The following is an 18,858-nucleotide window of genomic DNA, read 5'->3' as shown; positions in this document are numbered from 1 at the left end:
GATATGTTGAAGTAAGTTTAAGGTATTTATAGCAAATATTTTTTCCTTGTCTTTTAAAACTGCTGGTTAGTTAACTAGCTATCAATATTTGCCCGCCTTTAGATCTAAAACTTGCTTGGAATCAATTAAATTTGCCCTGCTTTTATTTTTATAGGAAGGGTGCACTTTCTGCACTCTGTAGATGAAGAAACCACACTACAAAGAACAGTTTTTGAAGTTTTTATCCTAAAACTGAACTCCTAGCTTTCCCTGGGTAGGCATATGAGTAAAAATAATGCACTTTTAGGAAGTACTGGTTGCAACACATTCAGATCCTCAGGAGCTCTGACAATGTAAGCCTTTTTTTCTTTGAAATGTCTTGGCATGACTTAGGAATGTAACTTCTTATCTAGATTTTACATTTAAATTTTGTCATAAGACCTTACCAGAGAGACAAAAGAGTTGGTATCAAAGTCAAGAGCAGAGACAGGGAGTGCATCTGTTGAGGAATTGCTCCATCCACAGCTCTCCAGGATAATTTTGTTGCAGAACCAGAAAAGGCAGAGAAAACCTCATCCAGTCCTGAATATCCGGTACCCTGTCTTGCTATCACCTTGTTGTGGGAGGTACAGTTTTACTCCCCCTCTTCTGAATCAGTCATATCAGGAATTTTTCAAGTAATGGTTTGATTCGCAGCATTACAGATGATGCTTTTTGACTGTGTTGGGTTTTTTGTTAGGATATTTGTTGTGTATTTTTTTTTCCTCTCCTGTGAAAATGTTTAATAATAAAATACAGAATTTCCTCAGATAGCTTCTGGACATTGAGCTATTAACTGATCAGGAAGCTGTTGTACTGTGTTGCACTGTGCTCTTTTAAAAACCAGAAGCTGCTGCCCTGGAGAGCGAGTGCAAAGCAAAGCTGCTGTCTGTGCTTCTGCAGACTACTTGAGGTAATATGCCAAGGAAAGTTTGGTTTAAAAGGGAAGTACTCATGTATGTGGCTTTGTCTGCTTGTTCTGCTTTTAAGTCAGTGATGGGTTTTTGTTTTTCCCCTGCAGTTTTTTAATCTCAGAAGGAGTAGGTTCTGTCTGTCAGGGTGAGGCCCTGGGGTGCTCACTGCTGTAAGGGGTGTTGGTGAGGGGGTGCTGCTGAACAAGTTGTCACTCAATTGAGTAACAGCTATGAGAAGCTCAGGGGAGTAGTACCCTGGAGATGTAGCCCAGCAGTGACATTAGGGGCTTTTGTCTCACACTTCTTGGAGGGAGTCTAATATTAAACACACCCTTTAGAGAGAGAGAGAGAGTCATTGAGACTTCAGAGGTGCATGTCTGGGTTTGGACTTTGGATTTGTCAGCGGCATATGGAAAACAGAGTAACTCATGCCAAGAGTTTCATGCACTTTTTTGAATTTGGATATGTATCAGAAGAGTTTAGGATTCCCAACAAAGATAATTGTTTATTTCAGATGTCATGCAGACGTTTATATCTATGCTGTCTTTGTAGCTTAAGCCCATCCTGTATGAATTTTCCTTTCATAAATTATGTGGATAAAGATTGAAAATGCTGTTAAATTTAAAATTCAATCAGCACTAGCTCCTAGCAGCCATTGAGTAACTCGCTTTCCCAGTAGTAGGAGGCAATGTATGGTTGATTTATAACAGTTAAACAGAAGCTTTGCATAGGGAAATAGACTCATTCAGATAACAGCATATCATATAGTTTGATGGCTCAATATGCATTTTTTCCTACATTGATTCACTCCTCTGTATACAGCCCTGGTACAAAAATGTCTCAGTGCTGTATGTGTGTTGCAGTTGACTGCCCTAAATCTTAAGTGCAAATTTGTTTAGACTCAGTTCTTATTCTCCATTGTTTTTAGGGAGGAAAAAACAACACTTATTTTACCTTTTAAATTTTATTTTATTTTACAGTGATGTTAAATTAATTCTGAGGAAAATGTACACAGTGTTCTAGTAGCTGGGAAACATATATAGCAGGATGTTTTAAAGCAATTTTGTCTATGTATTCCTGTTTGTGACAGTAATATATGTAGATTTCTCCTTTTACGTGTTGCTGACTTTTCCAAGTGTCTTGATTAATTTTGCCAGCACATAGCCCCGAGTACTTTGTACTTTTTAAAGTTTGAAGAAAGTAGCATTTGAAATTTTAAATGCTCATGTTCTAATGATTTTTAGGACACAAAAATTGAGAGGAAGTTGAACTCCAAAATTACAGCATCTTGAATTTCTTTATGGAACATCAAATAGTTCCCTGGAAGAAATAATCAACTTGATGCACATGTATATTTCTAGTTAGAAAAGGTCTTATTTTACCAAGAAACTGTACTTTGAGATCAAATTAACTTACTCAGAGGATGTTATTTTCCTCAAAAGTCATGCTTATTTTAAGAACTCTTCACAAAAGAGTTTAATGAAGTGGTACTGTACCCAGAGCATTAACTTCAGTCATCACAAGTTACTTTGTTTTAATCACACAGGCTTGTGAGAGAGAGAGGTGAGAAGAAAAACCAGTTTGTCTGAGACATTTCCAAATGCTCTAAACTACCAGGAGACATAATTGCTTTATGAGGGCCAGGCTTGTGGAGAGAGCATGTATTTTTATCAGATAAACCTGGGAGAAACAAAGTTCTTGTGACTCACTGATTGAAGCCTCCTGTGAACATAATGGTCCCTAAGTAGGAAAGTGCAGGGAAAAAGACGGTAGGGGAGTGGAGTGAGAGAGGCAAGATGAAACTGGGGAAGACACAGTAGCTGAAGTGATATGACAATATGGGGCAATTTTCCTGCAGTGTGGAGCAGGTAGCTTCACCCCCGTCCTCAGCAACTTGGAAACTGATATCATTATTAAATTGAGCAACTGTTTTAACTTCAGGAAGGAAAACAACTTACTTTTTCATTTGTGTTTGACTTGAGAAACAACCCTTGGACTTTGGTTAACCTCTAAACTCAAAAGTTCATTTCTAACATACAATCTGTCAGAACAAACCTTTGACATAGATTTTTAAAATACTTTTTCTGTGTGCTATTATGCTTAACACTTTTACAGCCTTGTAATAAACTTTTCAGATGTGAAGGAAGCACAGCCTTTACATATATGAATATATGTCCACAGCTGAAAAAATTTGCAGGCTTCTAATTCCAGTTTAGTCCCAACAGTCTTTTAATATAGTTTATATTGTAGAGTCACTGTCAAATATTTTCATTTTTATGGTCTGAAGGCTGTGTTGAATGAAGCTTTCTGAAACTGGCCTTTCAGAGAATCTGACATCCCGTGGTCTGGTGGACCGGTTCTTTTTTATGGAATTTTGAATGGTATCTGATGTGAAGTAATAGACAATGGGGTCAAAACAGCAGTTTGAAACAGCGATGCACAGAGTGATGGGGTACATAGTCCTGACTGCAGTCACCACTGAGCAATTGACCCAGGTCTGTGTTCTCATAAGGGAGTAGAGTATTAAGGTAATGTTATAAGGCACAAAGCAGAAGCAGAATATCACCAAATGGACAAAAATCATTTTGAGTACCTTTTTCTTGCTTACTTTATTCCGGCTTAGCGTGAGCGGTTTATTCAGGGTCCGTAGGACCATGGTGGAGCAGGTCACGTTCAGGATGAGCGGGATGAAAAACCCAACCGTTTCAATGAAGATAACAATCCGGGACAGGTAGGTTTTCCACGTGTCTTCTGAGAAGTTTTCGAAGCACGTCCTTTGCTCCGTGTTGTTGCGGCGGTTTGTGGACTGGAAGAAGCTTGCTGGTGTGCTGCCTGCTAGCACGGTTATCCACACTGCGGCGCAGACAATCTTGGCGTTCCGTTTGGTCCGCAGGGTCTTGGATCGGAAGGGGTGCACTATGGCTAGAAAGCGATCCACGCTGATGCAAGTCAGAAACAAGATGCTCCCGTACATATTCGTGTAAAAGAGGGTGACGGAAATCTTGCAGAGAATGTCTCCAAACGGCCAGTTTCTGGTTACAAAGTAATAAATCCTGAAGGGTAATGTAAACACGAAAAGCAGATCTGATATGGCTAAATTAAGCATGTAAGTTGTAGTCTCGTTTCGCACTTTTAAAGTACAAGTGAAAATGTAGATGGCTACACAGTTCGCTATGAGGCCAAGAACGAACACCATGCTAAAGATACACCCATACAGAGTATATTTAAAGGAGTCCTCAGTGGAACAATTAGAGCTTACCATTATAATGGTATGTTAAAAATTCCTGTGATTTGGCGTCTTCTCTGGTATTTTTATTGCAACTTTTTTGAAATTCCAGAAGAGCTTGCAGGTCAGATGTATTTGAACAGTGTGCTTTGGCAAGTTTGTTATGCTGGGAAGCTTCAGGGAAGGAAGGTGAGCTCTGTGGCAGGGGAGTACATCTCCAGCAGAAACCACCAGGAAGTCTCTCTTCTCTGCCGAGTGCTATTTGTAATCACATAGCCAGTCTACAAAAGTCAGAAAGCGCGTCATTTGTGGCAGATGAGATCACCCCAAAGCTTGCTTAGTTCCATTTCCCACCTCGATTCAGTGAAGCCATTGTAGGACTTTCTGCCTCACTCTTGGCTGCGGATTGTGCTGGCAAAGCCTCGTCCATCCAAATTCACTGGGAGAGTGTGCTTTAGGGAACGATTTCCCGGACGCTGCGAGGTGTCGGCGCTTGCATTTCCCCCTCTCCCTTCTTTCCGTGCAACAAGTTTGTCGGCTCGCAGGCTGGCCCCATGGGGCGGGAGGCAGGAGCAGGAGGGAGCTGCCTGCCGGGGCAGAGACCGAATTCCAGAGCGTGTTTGTTCCTGCAGCCCTCGGCAGCTCCTGCCAGCCCAGCTCCTTGTGGAGAGCAGAGCAGAGCGCCCGGGCGATTTGTAGTGTGACATCACAGGAAGAAGAGGCTGGGCGCACAAGAATGGTTTCAGTTTGGTTTGTTTGCCTTCCCCTGGCTCTGCTGTACCTTGCAGATGCAGCTTGGAGAGTGCTGCAGCTGCTTCTTAACTCTTTCCGTGCCCCCGGAGAGGTCCTTTGTCAGTGTTGCTGGAGTCTGGAAAACTTCTTCAGTTATGATGAGACTTTACAGTGTCTAAACTCTCACGCCCTTAAGTTCCTATTTTTCTTTGGCAACAGCAGTAATTGTGAGATTTTATATAGGATTGAGCTAACATTGTGCCTTTTGTTAATAGCTTTGCTTGTAATAGAGAACACTAGCTTAATCACCAGAAGTCAGCTGAGTGGTTCTGTCTAAATTCCCCCAATACACCAGTACAAACCTCAAGAGGGACAAAGTAACATTGATAAGTAATTAAATAATTGCACCAAATAATTACTGAAAAAGAGAGGGTTACTCTTGGATATTCACAGGACTGAGATATGTTGCAGTGGGAGGAGAGATTTTTTTTTTACTTGTTCCATATTAGAAGGCACAGCCCAAGCTTTATTTCTAATCAGAAAGGTGGCTCTTTTGTTAAAAAAGAATTGACTCCAGTGGTTTTTTGAAATGTTGTGGTACAGAAACATTTTCTTAAATATGCAAGCACAGAATTTATACAACAAAATGCGTATAGTGTACTGTGCAATTGGTTCTGGTTATTTCAAGGGGGGCACTTTACCACATATGCACAAAGTACTCCCATTAGTCACTAATAATTGAAACAAAAACATGTTGTAACTAATTGCACTGTTAAGTAAATATTAAAAAAAAGCAGCTCTTACTGCCTTTGGGGGCAGATATGAGATAAATCTCAGTTTAGACAGACTCATTTATTGAACAACAACTTGGATAGACTCACTTCTGGCATCAAACCCAGTCCATTTCTAAGTCTTAGAATAACAAATCTCTTCATATCTGGCTGGGTGGTATGGTTCTTTTGAACGGTATTTTAATCAGCTGCACCTAAGCAAGGCTCTGGGCAAAACCTTTCTAGTCTGCTGTGAAGGAGAGTAAATAATAGCACTTCACAGGATTTTGGCACAGTTTCTTAGCGTAAGGTATGTCAGATGAAATTCAGAAACATGCAAAAGTGGGTCTTGCTTATTTTATTTCAAGTTTTCTTTGTAATCTTCTGTGAAACATTTTCACCTTGATTTTGAGGTGAAATCAAGCAGTTTAACTTCAATAGGCTTATAACCACAAGAAACCTTTTTGGCTATTGAAATCCATGCTAAAATGTAAAGCATAGTGCATCTGGGACTTCTAAGTCAGTCGGAAATGAAAATGTGAGCTTGGCAGAGACTCTCATATCCCACTTAACATGTACCTTAGCGTAAAGGCTTTCCTAGCTTTTCTCACAAAAGCAGTCATCACACAGTAAACTTTGTTTCTGTTCCTGGCAACCTTGCATGGTAAAAGAAGGGTTTTCCTGCAAATGTTCTGCATTAGGTCACAGGAGCTCTGCTCAGTTTTACTGTTCCAACTTTGTTTGCACATGAAGATTCTGTAGGGCAGGCTCAGTTACTGGAATGAAAATCCCTGCAGTACAGAAATTTGGTGTCACAGGTCAAAGCCTCAAGCAATAATTCATGTTTAGGGAGAGAAACTAATGGCAATGAGGGTGTATCTCACTGGTTAGAACTTATTTTGGTGTTTTGACGAAGGTGTGGGTGCACAGAGGCAGGGTGGGATGTCTGGTTTTACCACTGTAAATGTGTTTAAAGTAGTGGTCAGGGTGCATCCTCAGCCTATTCTCTATCTGTCAAAGCTCCTGCCTTGCTGTGGCTCCTAGTTGTTGCTCCTGTTACAAGCATGGATACTACTCAGAGCCTGTTTTAGGGCTTTATGTGTATGGTTGTGTTGTCATTAGGACTCTGCTGCCCCTGAACCCTTCTGATGCAGTACAGTACGTGCACTTTGTGCTGATTGATGACCTAAGTGATATTTGTGTATGTCCAGAAACAGCATTCAGCTGCAGGCTTTCTCCACCTGCAGATGAAAATGAGAAACCCCTGAATTGGCAGGTTTTTCCTTCCCTTCTTGTTTCAGCAAGGAGAGTTACCACTGAGCAGACAGGCTGAGTCTTTTAGTGTAAAAGTGTGAATGGCAAAGGTGAATTGTATATCCACTTGCTTAATTTAGATGCGGCTGATTGTAACCAAGCAGTGTTTTAATTTCTGTGAGCTTGTCCAAGCTGAAGAACCTGTGTTAGTGCAGTGGGAGCAGCTGGGAGTCAGGACTGGCTTCCCTTCTGGCCAGGCTCCAGCACGAGCAAGGGGGAAGCCTCATTTTGCTCTCTCCTTTTGTTGGATCATGTTTTAAGATGTTGGCCTTTGTGCTGACAGGTTCAGAAAATACTTCAGTAGGCCCCAACCCCTTAAATTTTAAGAAGCTTAACAGTTATGGAAGAAGAATTGACAGAGTGATGGCCTTGCTGATACTCCTTCACCACAGGCTGTTTTCCTTTAGGATGGGAAGGAGGGGGTGGGCAGGAGGAAGCAGCTGCAGGGCGGGCCTTGTACACTGAGGGGTTTTTTGTCTCCAAAGGAAACAGTGCTATTGCTGCAGGGAAATGCACATGTGAGTCTGTCTGCCTTTCTGCATCAGAGATGGGAATGAGTTAGGACCTGTCATTTGCTGCTAGTGCTATATGAGCAAAGCCTGCATTTCCATCAACAGGCTTCCTGTGGCTCCTGAAAGGGCACCAAAGGCAGAGTAAGAATGGGCTCCTTAAAGCCAGGAGCTGATGAGATGTTTGAAATCATCTCTCACTTCAGCAGTGAGCAAGTTTTTTTGTACTGCTTTGGGCAGTTACCACATAACTCTGCTTCTCTGAGTTTAGATGCCTATTTAAGCGATTTTGGATTTGTGTGGCAAGCCTGCTCCACCTCAGGGGTTTAGAAGGAAAAGTGCTTATAACCTTAGCAGTGTCCTAGGAGAGTGGCTGTAGGACAGTCCTCCTTCCTCCCCAAGATGCCACTGAGTTGATTACTTGCTGTCATTTAGGACACAGGGGGCAGGATCCCTTCAATTGAGAAGCCTAAGTTCAGTGGCAAAAACCATTTCACTGAAATAAAACAAGTATTTGAAGGCTTTCCAAGCTTTTGGAGTTGTGCTGACCAGTGTTGTGTGTTCCTCTGGTGGTACCCTCACCTTCAGAGCTGGAATTAAACCAAAGTTGTGGTCAAAGATGAAATGCATTTGAACTTGTCTAATGTACTGCATTCGGTCTGTGCCCATGCTAATACTGAAAGTTCTTTAGAGGGGGAAGATAAAGCAGCTTCAAAATCAATAGCATTGTAATAAATTCTTAGTGTTTCCAAGGCCAGAGTATGCACTGTTAAATGAGGGTTGTCAGGTGCACAAAATGGTCTGTGTAAGACCATTATTCAATAACTACTGTTGTTGTAGTTTAGAGGCACACCTCTGTCATGGTACAGGCATTTGTTCTCACTTGGGTTAAGCAGTTTTATGCAGAAGAACTTGTGCTGTCTGGTGCAGGGAAGGCAAGCCTTGGCAGGATAATATTTTCTTTGACTAAGTATTGTTATTTATCTAGTTATTTTAATGGATTTTAGCTTCTTTTTGGGTCTATTTACTGGAGTTTCTCTTTGAACGTGTGTTTGTGCTGGAAGGAATTTGTTATGGTTGAGAAGCAGGGCTGAGAGCCAGGAAATCTTTTTGGCTGTGCCACAGATCTTGTGTTCCAATCCTGGCAATTTTCTATGACTTGGTCCTCAAGCTTCCCTCCACATAAGAGCTCATTCACTTCCACACTGCGGTGATGTGAGACTGTCTTGATTTCTGTAGTTTGAAGCCCTGGGGTGGAGAGCCCTCTATTAAATATACTCTTGAGGTAATTACAGTGGCTACTGAATGTGACAAAAATACTGACATTAAAAATTTGTATTTTTAGATTAGATTCCAGCCAAGCAAAAGGATCCATTAAGAGACTTCATTAGTTTCACCTCCATAAGTCTCTGGAAAAATAGATATAGAGGAGCAGGGCTGGGTATTTTGATCTTCTCAGCTGTCTTTTGGGGCTGCCTGCTCAGCCACCCCAAAGTCACTCTAGGACTGCTTCTGAGAAGTGGCTCACTGCCATCTTAAAGTGCAGTGGTGGTCTCCACCTGTGAAGATAGAGTGAAGCTGTTATGGCACTGAAAATTTCCTGTTTTGTGTTGGTGTGACAGGCAAGTCTTCAAATGAGCATTATAAAACTTAGGATGAACAGAGTATTTTTATCTAGCCAGCCTAATCCCTTGCAACTTTTGCCGAGGCAGTTAAAGGCTCCTCAATGTCAGGAAACTTGTTAGCATAATGCATATGAAATCTATACAAATTACAAGTAAAAGTTGATTGTGTAATTGCTTAAAAAGGGAAAAGGATGCTCAGAATAAAATTCCAGACTTCTTTTTTCTTGTGCATTTGAAATGTTCCTCTTCCCTTTTTGAAATAGTTTCAGTTTCCTTTAAAAGAGACACAACTGTTCCTCTCCTGCTTGTAGATAGAGGAAACAATTTCTCTCCTTCTGTATGAGTTTTTAGGCTGCTATAGTACTTTTTTTCCCCCTCCACTCTTGGGCTGATACTGGAAGTCTAGTTGATCTCATGGTAGTATAGTAGAGGTTAGATAAAAGATGAAATCTTTCCAAGCTTTTATCTGTGGATTGATTGGTGTAAAAGGGATGGACTAAACAGCAAAGGAAAGGATCATAGAGATCAAAAGCTTGAAAAGTGGATGTTGATGTTCTTCAGAGGGAAGAAAAACGGAAAAAAGACTATAAACAATCTTAACAGCATGATTTCAGTGGATAGGAATAGAATGAAAGCAATCTCTAAAATGACAGGTAGGAAGAGAAATGCCTTAAGTAGAAAAAAATACCTGAGTTCCTAAAGTTTCATTTGCATTTTTTTCTAACTTTAAAAAAGTGTGTTTTCAGCTACTCTGCAAACATGATTGAAATAACATCAATACTTGAAATTTCTGTCTGCTGTAGATGCAGGAAATAAGTTAAATGCCTTTCCCAAACACTGTGGCAAGTTCTGGCTCTTCTCATTCTTATACTTTCTAAGTCCCAGGATTAAAAACTCAAAGTTTGAGTTGGCAGAAATTTGCCAGATGTTCCATGGCTAAATTTTTTTACTCAAAGTACTTTTCAAGTGCAGAACATGACTGTTTTAAGAAAACCTAAAAAAAATTTAAAAATCACTTGCCATAGTAAGCAAACATTAGAAATTATAGGAAAGAAGAAGTCTTATCTATTATTTTGGAAACTCTTCTAAGCGTAGCGGGTGAAATGATCGGGGTAACAGAATTTGTAGAAGGACATCTGTAATTTGTGTCGTTCTAAAGCAATTGCTTGCTATTTTTCATATCTTTAGTGTAAGGTTTTGCCCAACATATGTTCTCTGGGCAGGATTAAGGTAGTCTGGTTCTGTGTCAGGATTACTGGTGTTACTGCACTGGTTCTTGAGGACATGTTTTACTTTCATGTCAAATTACTTGCAAATCCTGCATCCAGTGTTTACAGCCTCTTTTAGTTTTAGCCAAATGGAGGCCTCTGACTTTATACACAGAGGATTTTAACCTCTATTTGTCAGAGGCAGCAGGAAGCCCACAGTCACATTCCTGAACTGCTTTTTATAAAGTATAGCATTATTAAGTTATTGAAAGAATTTGCCATAGTCATTCAATAAGATCTGTGTGAGTTCATACTGTTAAAAAAAACCCAAACCTCATGATATTAATTTGGTTTCCTTCACAAAACCGGAACATAAGAAGTTGAGGGGGGAAGAAAAGTTTCATAAGAATTATTCAAGCTGGTAAGCTAATTAGTTTAGATAAATACTGACATGAAAATGCTTGTCAGGGGAAAACTGCTGCCAGAAAGCAGAACTTGGGCTTGATTAATGTGAAGAACTATTACTTTCTAAATGTGTAAGTCAGCAAATAACCTCTTTAAATTCTGCATGATAAGATCACTTAAATGATTATTTAGCATATCATTAGTACTGGTAAACAGCAATTACAAATACTTCAGCTGACTTTCCCGTACAACTGCTCTTTCCTTCCAGCCCATATCCTGAAGTTTTATGGAACCAATTTGGTACTTTATCAACCATTTTACTGCACTGTTTACCACATTTAGCAGTTGCTTTTTCAATGTGGCAATCAGCTAATACCTAGAACATAACAAAGAAAATGTCAAAACTTTGGAGGATGGACAAAGGTCGTGCTTCTCAAGTGACAATTAAAACTTTTTCTCCTACAGTCTTGGAGAAATGGAGTGATGTTCTCAAATGCAAAATGATCAATTTTCATTGAATCTCTGTTAATAACCTTCCTGGAAGTGGCAAGGTGTTTTTCTGGGAGACATCTGCCATTTGACCCTGGCAGAAGAGGGGAGACTGGAACCCACATCTCATGCACTGAGCAAGTGCTCTTGTGAGGGATTTTTATCCTTTGCTGTCAGGGAGTGGGCCCTCTGGAGGAAAGGTGTTCCATATGTGGAAGTGTTCAAGCCCGTGGGCAGATGGGGCTTTGAGCCACCTGGTCTAGGCAAAGGTGTCCCTGCCTCTGGTGAGGGTTTTGGAGCTAGTTGATATTTAAAATCCTTTTCAACCCAAACCATTCTGTGATAGTGTATTTAGCTTCAGAAAAAGGCACTACACTGAGAACAGAAGCTTTGTGCTGTGTTTCCTGGTGAGATATCCTTGCAGTAGTATTTTTCTCCTCCAATGAAGGTGGTAGAGGAAGTTCCAGGTAGTGTTGTGCAGCCAACAATGTCCTGCTCACGCCTTGCTCGAGTCTCTGGGTTTTGCCAAACTTCTTCAGCTGCTGTCCGTAGTGGTTTAGTAGGTATGAGGTACCTGTTGTGAAAGGATCACAAGGGTCCTACTTCTGCTCACAAATATTCCCTTAACTTTCTCTGTACATCTTGAACTCCTTGAGTTCCGATACAGTTTTTTATGGTTGATTTAAACAGTTTAAATGTGGGCTGTTGCTCAAAGTAATCCTGCTACTGTCCATTTAAGCCTCTCTTCCCTTGTGCAGTGTGTACATGTGCAGTCAGCAAATGAGGACAGCTATTTGATTTAAAACTAATGCTCACAAATACATAATCTGCAGTCAGAGCTGTGCTAATGCTGAAGCAAGGGATGAGGCATAAAGTGCAGATGTGTAACTTGGAGAAGCACCATCGTGCTTACACTGATTTCAGGCAGTGGTGAAACTGTGCTGGAAGTGTTGTGGCAATGGTCAACTTTGAGGCTTTCACATCTGTATTGTTTTGACTCTTGGCCAGATGTTACCCTGGTGTTGGGCGGTGTGAGGTTTAAAAGCCTCAGCTAAACTCAAGAGTGAGATCTGTGCTCTTGGTCTACTACCCTCTAATTTATTTTCATGTAAACTGTTTGGAATGATGATACTTATAATGTATTAAAAGAGAGCCATGTATGCCTAACTGATTTTTCACAAAGTAGGATAAAAATGAGCAGTAATGCAGACATGGTATGCATAGTCATGCTTTCTTACATAAGATTGATGGAGTTATAAAGGATGACAGCTTTCTAGGCAGATATCTGATCCAGAGTGCATTGAAGATGCTGTAATTTTTTTTACTGACTTAAGGCTGTTGGATGCTTTGGACCAACCATCTTCACTCTCGATATTTGGTTTTTGTTGTCATTGTCTCAGGCCAACCAGTCTAGAGTTAGAAAATCACAGACAAATAAATATGCTACAGGTACCTCATATCACCTGCAGTTATAAAGTGGACAAAATAGAGAGTCAGGTAGCAGGGAGATGGATTCAGGTTGAGATTGTAATTTGTGGGTCTAGCCTCAGAAATTCATTAATTTGCAGCCTCTTATTTCCTTGGAAGTAAATTATAAAACCTGTTTTGTTTTTGCTGTAGCTCAGACATTATTTTCTATGCTTTAGAGTAGCTATAGAAAATTCCCACTGAATGACAAATAAAGAACCTGTTGGATACTTAAACCCAACCGAAAATCTATATAGCAGAATTTCTACTGGTACATCTTAGTAGATGTACCTTGTATGAGCTTTTCTTAATAAATCATTTATATGTAAGGCTTCTTGCTGCTGTTCTGCTGTGCTTGTGGGCTCTCTTTGTGTTTTGGTTTCTAGATGAGTTTGGCACCAATATGTTTGTGGTGAAGGCAGTGGAGCTGCCTACATTGACCAAAAACATTTTCCTTACAGTGAAAGTAAAGACAGCAGAGTAGAAGTGCATTCAAATCAAAGTAGCTCCTTTAAATTTGACAGCTGTTTCCATGTATTCTTTGTCCATCTTTCTTTGAAATGTCAGGAGTGTATATATAGGTGCACAGATAAACTCAAGTGTATATACCTAAGACAGTGTGAAAATGGTCTGCTTCTTTACCAGAAGTAATGTGGTGAAATCTCAAGGTCAGCTTGTGTTTTTAAGTCTTCCTTTTATTCTTTATACTTTCTGAGGCAGGCAGGTTATCCTGATTAAAGTGCAGCCTAGATCTTTGAGAGTTATGACTTCTTAATCTCATGTAAAAGTATGTGAGAGGCAAGTTTGGGAGAAATGGCTGAGCTCAGTTCAGGTTTGTTTTTTCTAGACCAAATATGAGAAGCTGTAAAATTCAACTGAACTTGGAATTGCATTATTGCCTGCATAACGTGAGACCTTTACAGGCTCTGGAGCTTGAGAGGTAAAGGGAAACATTTTTGGGGGGTTTCTATAAGCTCAGCACTTGAAAATCCCTTGTCAGGAGAGGGTATCTGCCCAGTCATCACAGCCTTCCTGCATCTGCTTACCCCACAGGAAGTAAACAGTAACAAGTTCAGTGTGGTTGTTTGTAACTTCAGTAAAACAGAGGTGAAATACTTTAAGTCATGCACAATGACAGTTCATGGAGTGATCAAGACTTAAAATGAGCATATGATGCCTTTTAAAACACTGCTTGGTGAGCTTCTGTTTTGAAATTGCTAAAAGATGCTACAGCCAGATTGGTAGTACTAGCAGAGAGTTCGAAATGCTTTTGATGGAAAACACTGGCAAAATGCAGGGTTTCTGCAGGAATATGCTTCAATGAAATTTCTTCCAAAAATTCTGACTGAAGTAAAAAATAAGGTTTTAAGAAGCTGATAAAGCTTTCCTTAAATTTAAGGGAGAAAAACTAGGATTAAAAGACTTGATTTTTCTCAAATTAGGATGCAAAGCATAGTGGTTGCCTCAGAAACACTGAACTTGGGTTTTGCTTTGTTTACAAATGACCAAGAATTTCTTAAAATAAAAATGCAGAGCTTTGATGGAAAAGTACATTATTGAAGGATTTCACATTTTTCGTTTGTGTTTTATAGCAGGATATTTGTAGTTTAATGAGATGGGGGAAGCATGTTGTGATCATTTAGTAATTGAGTTCACCTTATCACCTAAGTCAGTTTTACTGCTTTATTGATATGTACACTTCATGTATTGCCTAATGTCATTGATTTATTGCTTCAGGGAGAGTCTCGTGAGTTCTTTCTATGTACATGGTGCAGTTTTTAATTGTATGCCAAAGTCATATTGTTAAAAGGAGCAAGCGTTGTACAGAGGAAAGAGAGAGCAGAGGGCATAAAATTTTCTTGATTTTAAATCCACTCCCTACTCAGGAGAATCTGAGCACCAAAAAAAAAAAAAAAAAGGGACATCAAAAAGTCTTGACAGTCCTTGAAATCCTTTCTTTTGAAATGTTGTTTCAAAAGGAGGCCTGGCTTCCTCATTATCTTTGTGAAGGCCCAAGATGCAGATGCCTGTGCCTTGGCAGGATTTGGCTTTTTAGTCCCCAGCTGGGTGTGTACTTCTGGACATGGCTTTTGTAGAGCCCCTCTGAGGCAGCTGGTTGCCCTCATGGGTCCTGCACCAAGCCTCCAACCCACGTTCTGCCTTCAGGTTCCACAGTGGGTGGGCAAGGTGTGCAGGTGGGATGCTGAGTCTGGGTCCTGCACTGCACAGATGTGGAGCACAAAGGTTTCCTGTGGGGAGGGAGCTTTCTGCAGTGGTGCTACTCACATGTGAAGGGGGGATGGGGGTGGATCTGGTTTGTGATGTTTTGGAAAAAACCCAACCAAACACAATATTTATCTTTCTGTAGCTGTAGATTTTAAACCTTGAAGAAGATAAATGTTGTTTTCCTAGGTCCCTCTGAATGCATCCAAATAGGAATGCACTGGGCTTTAAACACCCTGCTGGAGCAGGGAGATCAGATGCCACACTGTGTTCCCTTCCAACCTTAAACATTCTGTGGTTCTCTAATTCCCCACATAATTTTGCTCTAAATATCCAAAGGGGAAATGTTGCACCTTCCAGTGGATTCTTCCAGAGCCATCACTGATCAGTCTTCATAAAAGATTCCTGTGTGGCCATGAGAAAAGGCACTGAATATCACGTCCTGCATTATTTTCTGAAAAATAGCACTGGCCTAGTTCGCAGAAATGCGAGCTCAAACTTTTTGCAGATGTTGATGTGGTCAAGTGTGGTCTGCATTTACCACATCCACACACTCACTTAGACATTAGATAAATTGTTTACAATTTTTTGCACCTTTTTATTGGTTTTGCCATTCTTTGTCAGCTACATTTGTTGGTCTTAGAATAAATTAAAACTGGTATATTGCATTGTTTTAAGGTTTATTTAGTCTGCTTTTAAAGGGTGCTAGAGTAACTTCATGTATATTCCATGTATATGGATATTCCAGATATTCCACATTTTAGTGTAAGAGAGTTTTTTGACTCCTATCATTTGCTAAAGGATACTCTTACATTTGATAATAATAGTTAACAATTGTTTCTCTGCTTCAGATCTATGTGCAGCTAATGATGACCTAGTAATTCTGCTGACATAGTAATTTTTGCATTGTTTCTCCTATGGTTATAAAAGTTTATGGTTTGTAGTTATGGAAGCCACCTAATGCTGTAGATCAGTGTAATTACCCTTGAGGTGAGTGGTGGGAAGTGAAGGAATCACCAGGAAAAAGCTGGGGTGGGAAGGAGATCAGCACTTTTTCTTCCTTTTATTTTAGTAGAAAGCTCTCTAGTATCTTTTATTCCTTTTGACAAGGGCATGTAGTGACAAGTGCTACGGCTTTGAACTGAAAGAGGCTGGGTTTAGATTAGATATTAGTAGGCAGTTCTTTACTGTGAGGGTGGGAGGCACTGGCACAGGTTGCCCAGAGAAGCTGTGAATATCCCATCCTTGGAAGTGTTCAGGCCAGGCTGGATGGGGCTCTGAGAAGCCTGGTCTAGTGGGAGGTGTCCCTGCCCATGGCAGGGGGTTGGACCAGATGACCTTTAAGGTCCCTTCCAACCCCAACTCATTCTGAGATCTCCCTCAGAATCAGCTGCAACACTTTGAGAGAAAAGAGTGGAAAACCACTTAGTAATTGATAAATTGATAAAACCATCAATGTATGCAGTTACTAAGAAGTGAGTATGAAACAGGTGTAACATTAAAAAATATATAGATATCAGTGCTTTCTGATAAGACAAGTTATTGAAAAGTTCAGGGTGTTTCTAGTGATTTTTATACTATTTTGTATCACATATTGTCAAAATTCAGCTATTTATTTTCAGTTTGGGAAGAATGTTTTGTTTTGTTTTTTAATGAACTCTAAATAATAGCCCAAGACCTTTTTTAACATTCTCTTGTTGATTTGATTTCCAGTGCAGTCTTCCTTACCTCCGTTATGCTACATTTTGACTGATTGTCAAATAAGTGCTTGTAAGGCAAAAATGCTTAATTGGAAATATCTTCTTAAATTCTGCCAACTGAGCACTCAGAAGCCCTGCATGTGCTTCTGCTTCAGAAGCCAAGCACAGCAGGGTGGCTGCCAGGTCCTGTCTGCCTTGGGCTCATACCGGGGCACAGAAACTGAGCTTGAGATATCTCATTGTGATAGTCATACAAGTGTTGGCTTAAATTGAGATCAAAACTCTCCTCAGAGGGTGGGTTTCTACCCAGAACGTTGACATGGATAGTTTTGTTACAGCATGAGGTTTTTCTTTTTTGTCCCATCTAGTTTTCTTCATATTGAAATGTTTTCCAGAATTGGTTGATAAATTCATGACATAAAATGGTTTGCATGCTCATGTTATGTTTTCTTACAAAACATGGCATATTGTTTAAGGAACTCCAACTTGTGACATTTTTGACTTCTAGATTATATGAAGTACAATTCAAGATATTTTTAGTCCTTTGTTTCTTTTAAATATCACAAGCAGTCTGCTCCTAATGGTTTGAAGGCATGTAACAACCCCTACCTAGTATTAACTTTTCTGGGAAATTGCTCTTTCTGTGCATGCAGCTTGGTCACATCCTCTGCAGGTTACCTGTTACATCTTCTTTTGCTCAGTCTGTAATTGATTGACTCCTTGGGTACATTACTAAAAGATATTCTCCTGCTCTTTCAAAAACTGCTGTCTGCAAAGTTTCTTGGCACACTTAGTGCTTTTAGGTTGTTAAGAGAATTGTTTATGGTACATTGTACCTAAACTTGTCCAGCTAATGAGAAATTGGAAAGAGCACTAAACTTGAAACTGAATCTTGGGCTTTGACCGAAAGTCTCAGAGCTGGCCCTTCACTGTCATGGTTCCACTTGTACTTGTGAAAATATTTCCCAGAACTGCTCTTAATTGTTTTTCTGGGGACTGAGACTGTGTAAATGAAACTGATAGAAAATGTGAGGCAATACTATGGCAATTTGATTGTTACAATTGTAATTATGTAAATAAGTTGTCTTTGCCAAGATAGGCATTTTGTGACCCAGAAGTTCCTCTGAAGAAAATAAGTGCTTGAGTGCTGTTTTGCTCCCCAGTGTAAGAATTTTTCCTGCATAGAAATAACTATAAAACTGTTATTTCTAGTACTGCCTGATGTTTCTTAACATAATGGTCCCTTAAAGCATCTCTCCTCTACTTCCTGTGCTGAAAATCATTACACCCTGTAGTTTTTTTCACAGCTTAAAGCTGTTGGAAAAATTTTCAACCTCAAGATTTTTTCTTTTGATATATTGTCATTTCCAGCAGTCAAGTGGTTCACATCAGGTGGGCTTTGGTTTATTGCTCACAACTTCATGTGCAGATAGTGGGGGGAAACTGGTATTAATTCAGTTGTCCTTGAGACCTCTGGCTCTTGCCCAAAAATCTTGGGATTTGTCCAAGAATTAGTCATACTGAAGCCTGGCTGTCCTGGGAGCTAGATGATAAACTTGCTAATTACTTCAGATACAGATTGTTTCTGCAGCAGCACTGCCAGTGCATTACACAGATCCCTCTGGAAGATGCTCATAGCAATTGTTTTGGGGAAAAAAGTGTGGCAAACAAGCCTAAAATTATATTTTCTTGGATAATGTGCAGCAAAAAAAGGCAAGGATTGCTGCATTTTGTAGTGCTTTGTGTACCTGCATGTGCACTTGTGTGAACTGAGCAGAAAAACTGCTGAAGGAAGTGGTGCAGGACCTGCAGACCCTGTAGTAGCAGCCTGCCCAGGGTCATCCTGAGCAGTGTAAACAAAACAGTTGTATGAAAGCATAGTTCTGCTTGTAGACTGTCTTTCAAAATTCCTTTTGAAGTGATTTTTAAAAGGTTAGCCTCACAGGCTTGGCAGACACGAGCAGTCCTAATGACCAGGGTTTGTTTTTTCCCTTCGGTATTGAGCTGGTGATTGGTTGCAGGGCCACAAACCAGTAACTGTGTCAGAAGTTCCCTATTTGTCAAGCATTATCACTGGTTAGTGTAATATTTTTGAACATAACCAATAGTTTTAGTCACTATGTTGACAGAAGGTCTATCATCTTTATGGCTAAAAAGTGTTTTCACATAATTCCTTCTGCATTGCTAGGAAGGGTGTTTTCATGTTGCTCTTGTACTGCTCTTGTAGAGTGAGGTGGATCCCATGGACCTTTGCTAAG

The 18,858-nt window shown here is 40.1% G+C and overlaps 2 protein-coding genes across 2 annotated transcripts in view; one reads left to right on the top strand and one right to left on the bottom strand.

Annotated features, from left to right (window-relative positions):
* RB1 (RB transcriptional corepressor 1) overlaps positions 1-18,858 on the top strand; it is a 71,973-nt gene that overhangs the window by 39,443 nt on the left and 13,672 nt on the right. The gene's annotated exons all lie outside the window — the stretch shown is intronic.
* Positions 1,881-4,807, bottom strand: LPAR6 (lysophosphatidic acid receptor 6). The gene has a single exon (XM_063149298.1). The coding sequence runs from the start codon at positions 4,192-4,194 to the stop codon at positions 3,172-3,174; it is 1,023 nt and encodes a 340-aa protein (XP_063005368.1). The 5' UTR covers positions 4,195-4,807; the 3' UTR covers positions 1,881-3,171.

Source organism: Melospiza melodia, chromosome 2 (genome assembly GCF_035770615.1).
Source record: "Melospiza melodia melodia isolate bMelMel2 chromosome 2, bMelMel2.pri, whole genome shotgun sequence".
Lineage (NCBI taxonomy): Eukaryota > Metazoa > Chordata > Aves > Passeriformes > Passerellidae > Melospiza > Melospiza melodia.
The sequence above is the reverse complement of the archived record's forward strand: the minus strand, read 5'-3'. Positions and strand labels throughout refer to the sequence as shown.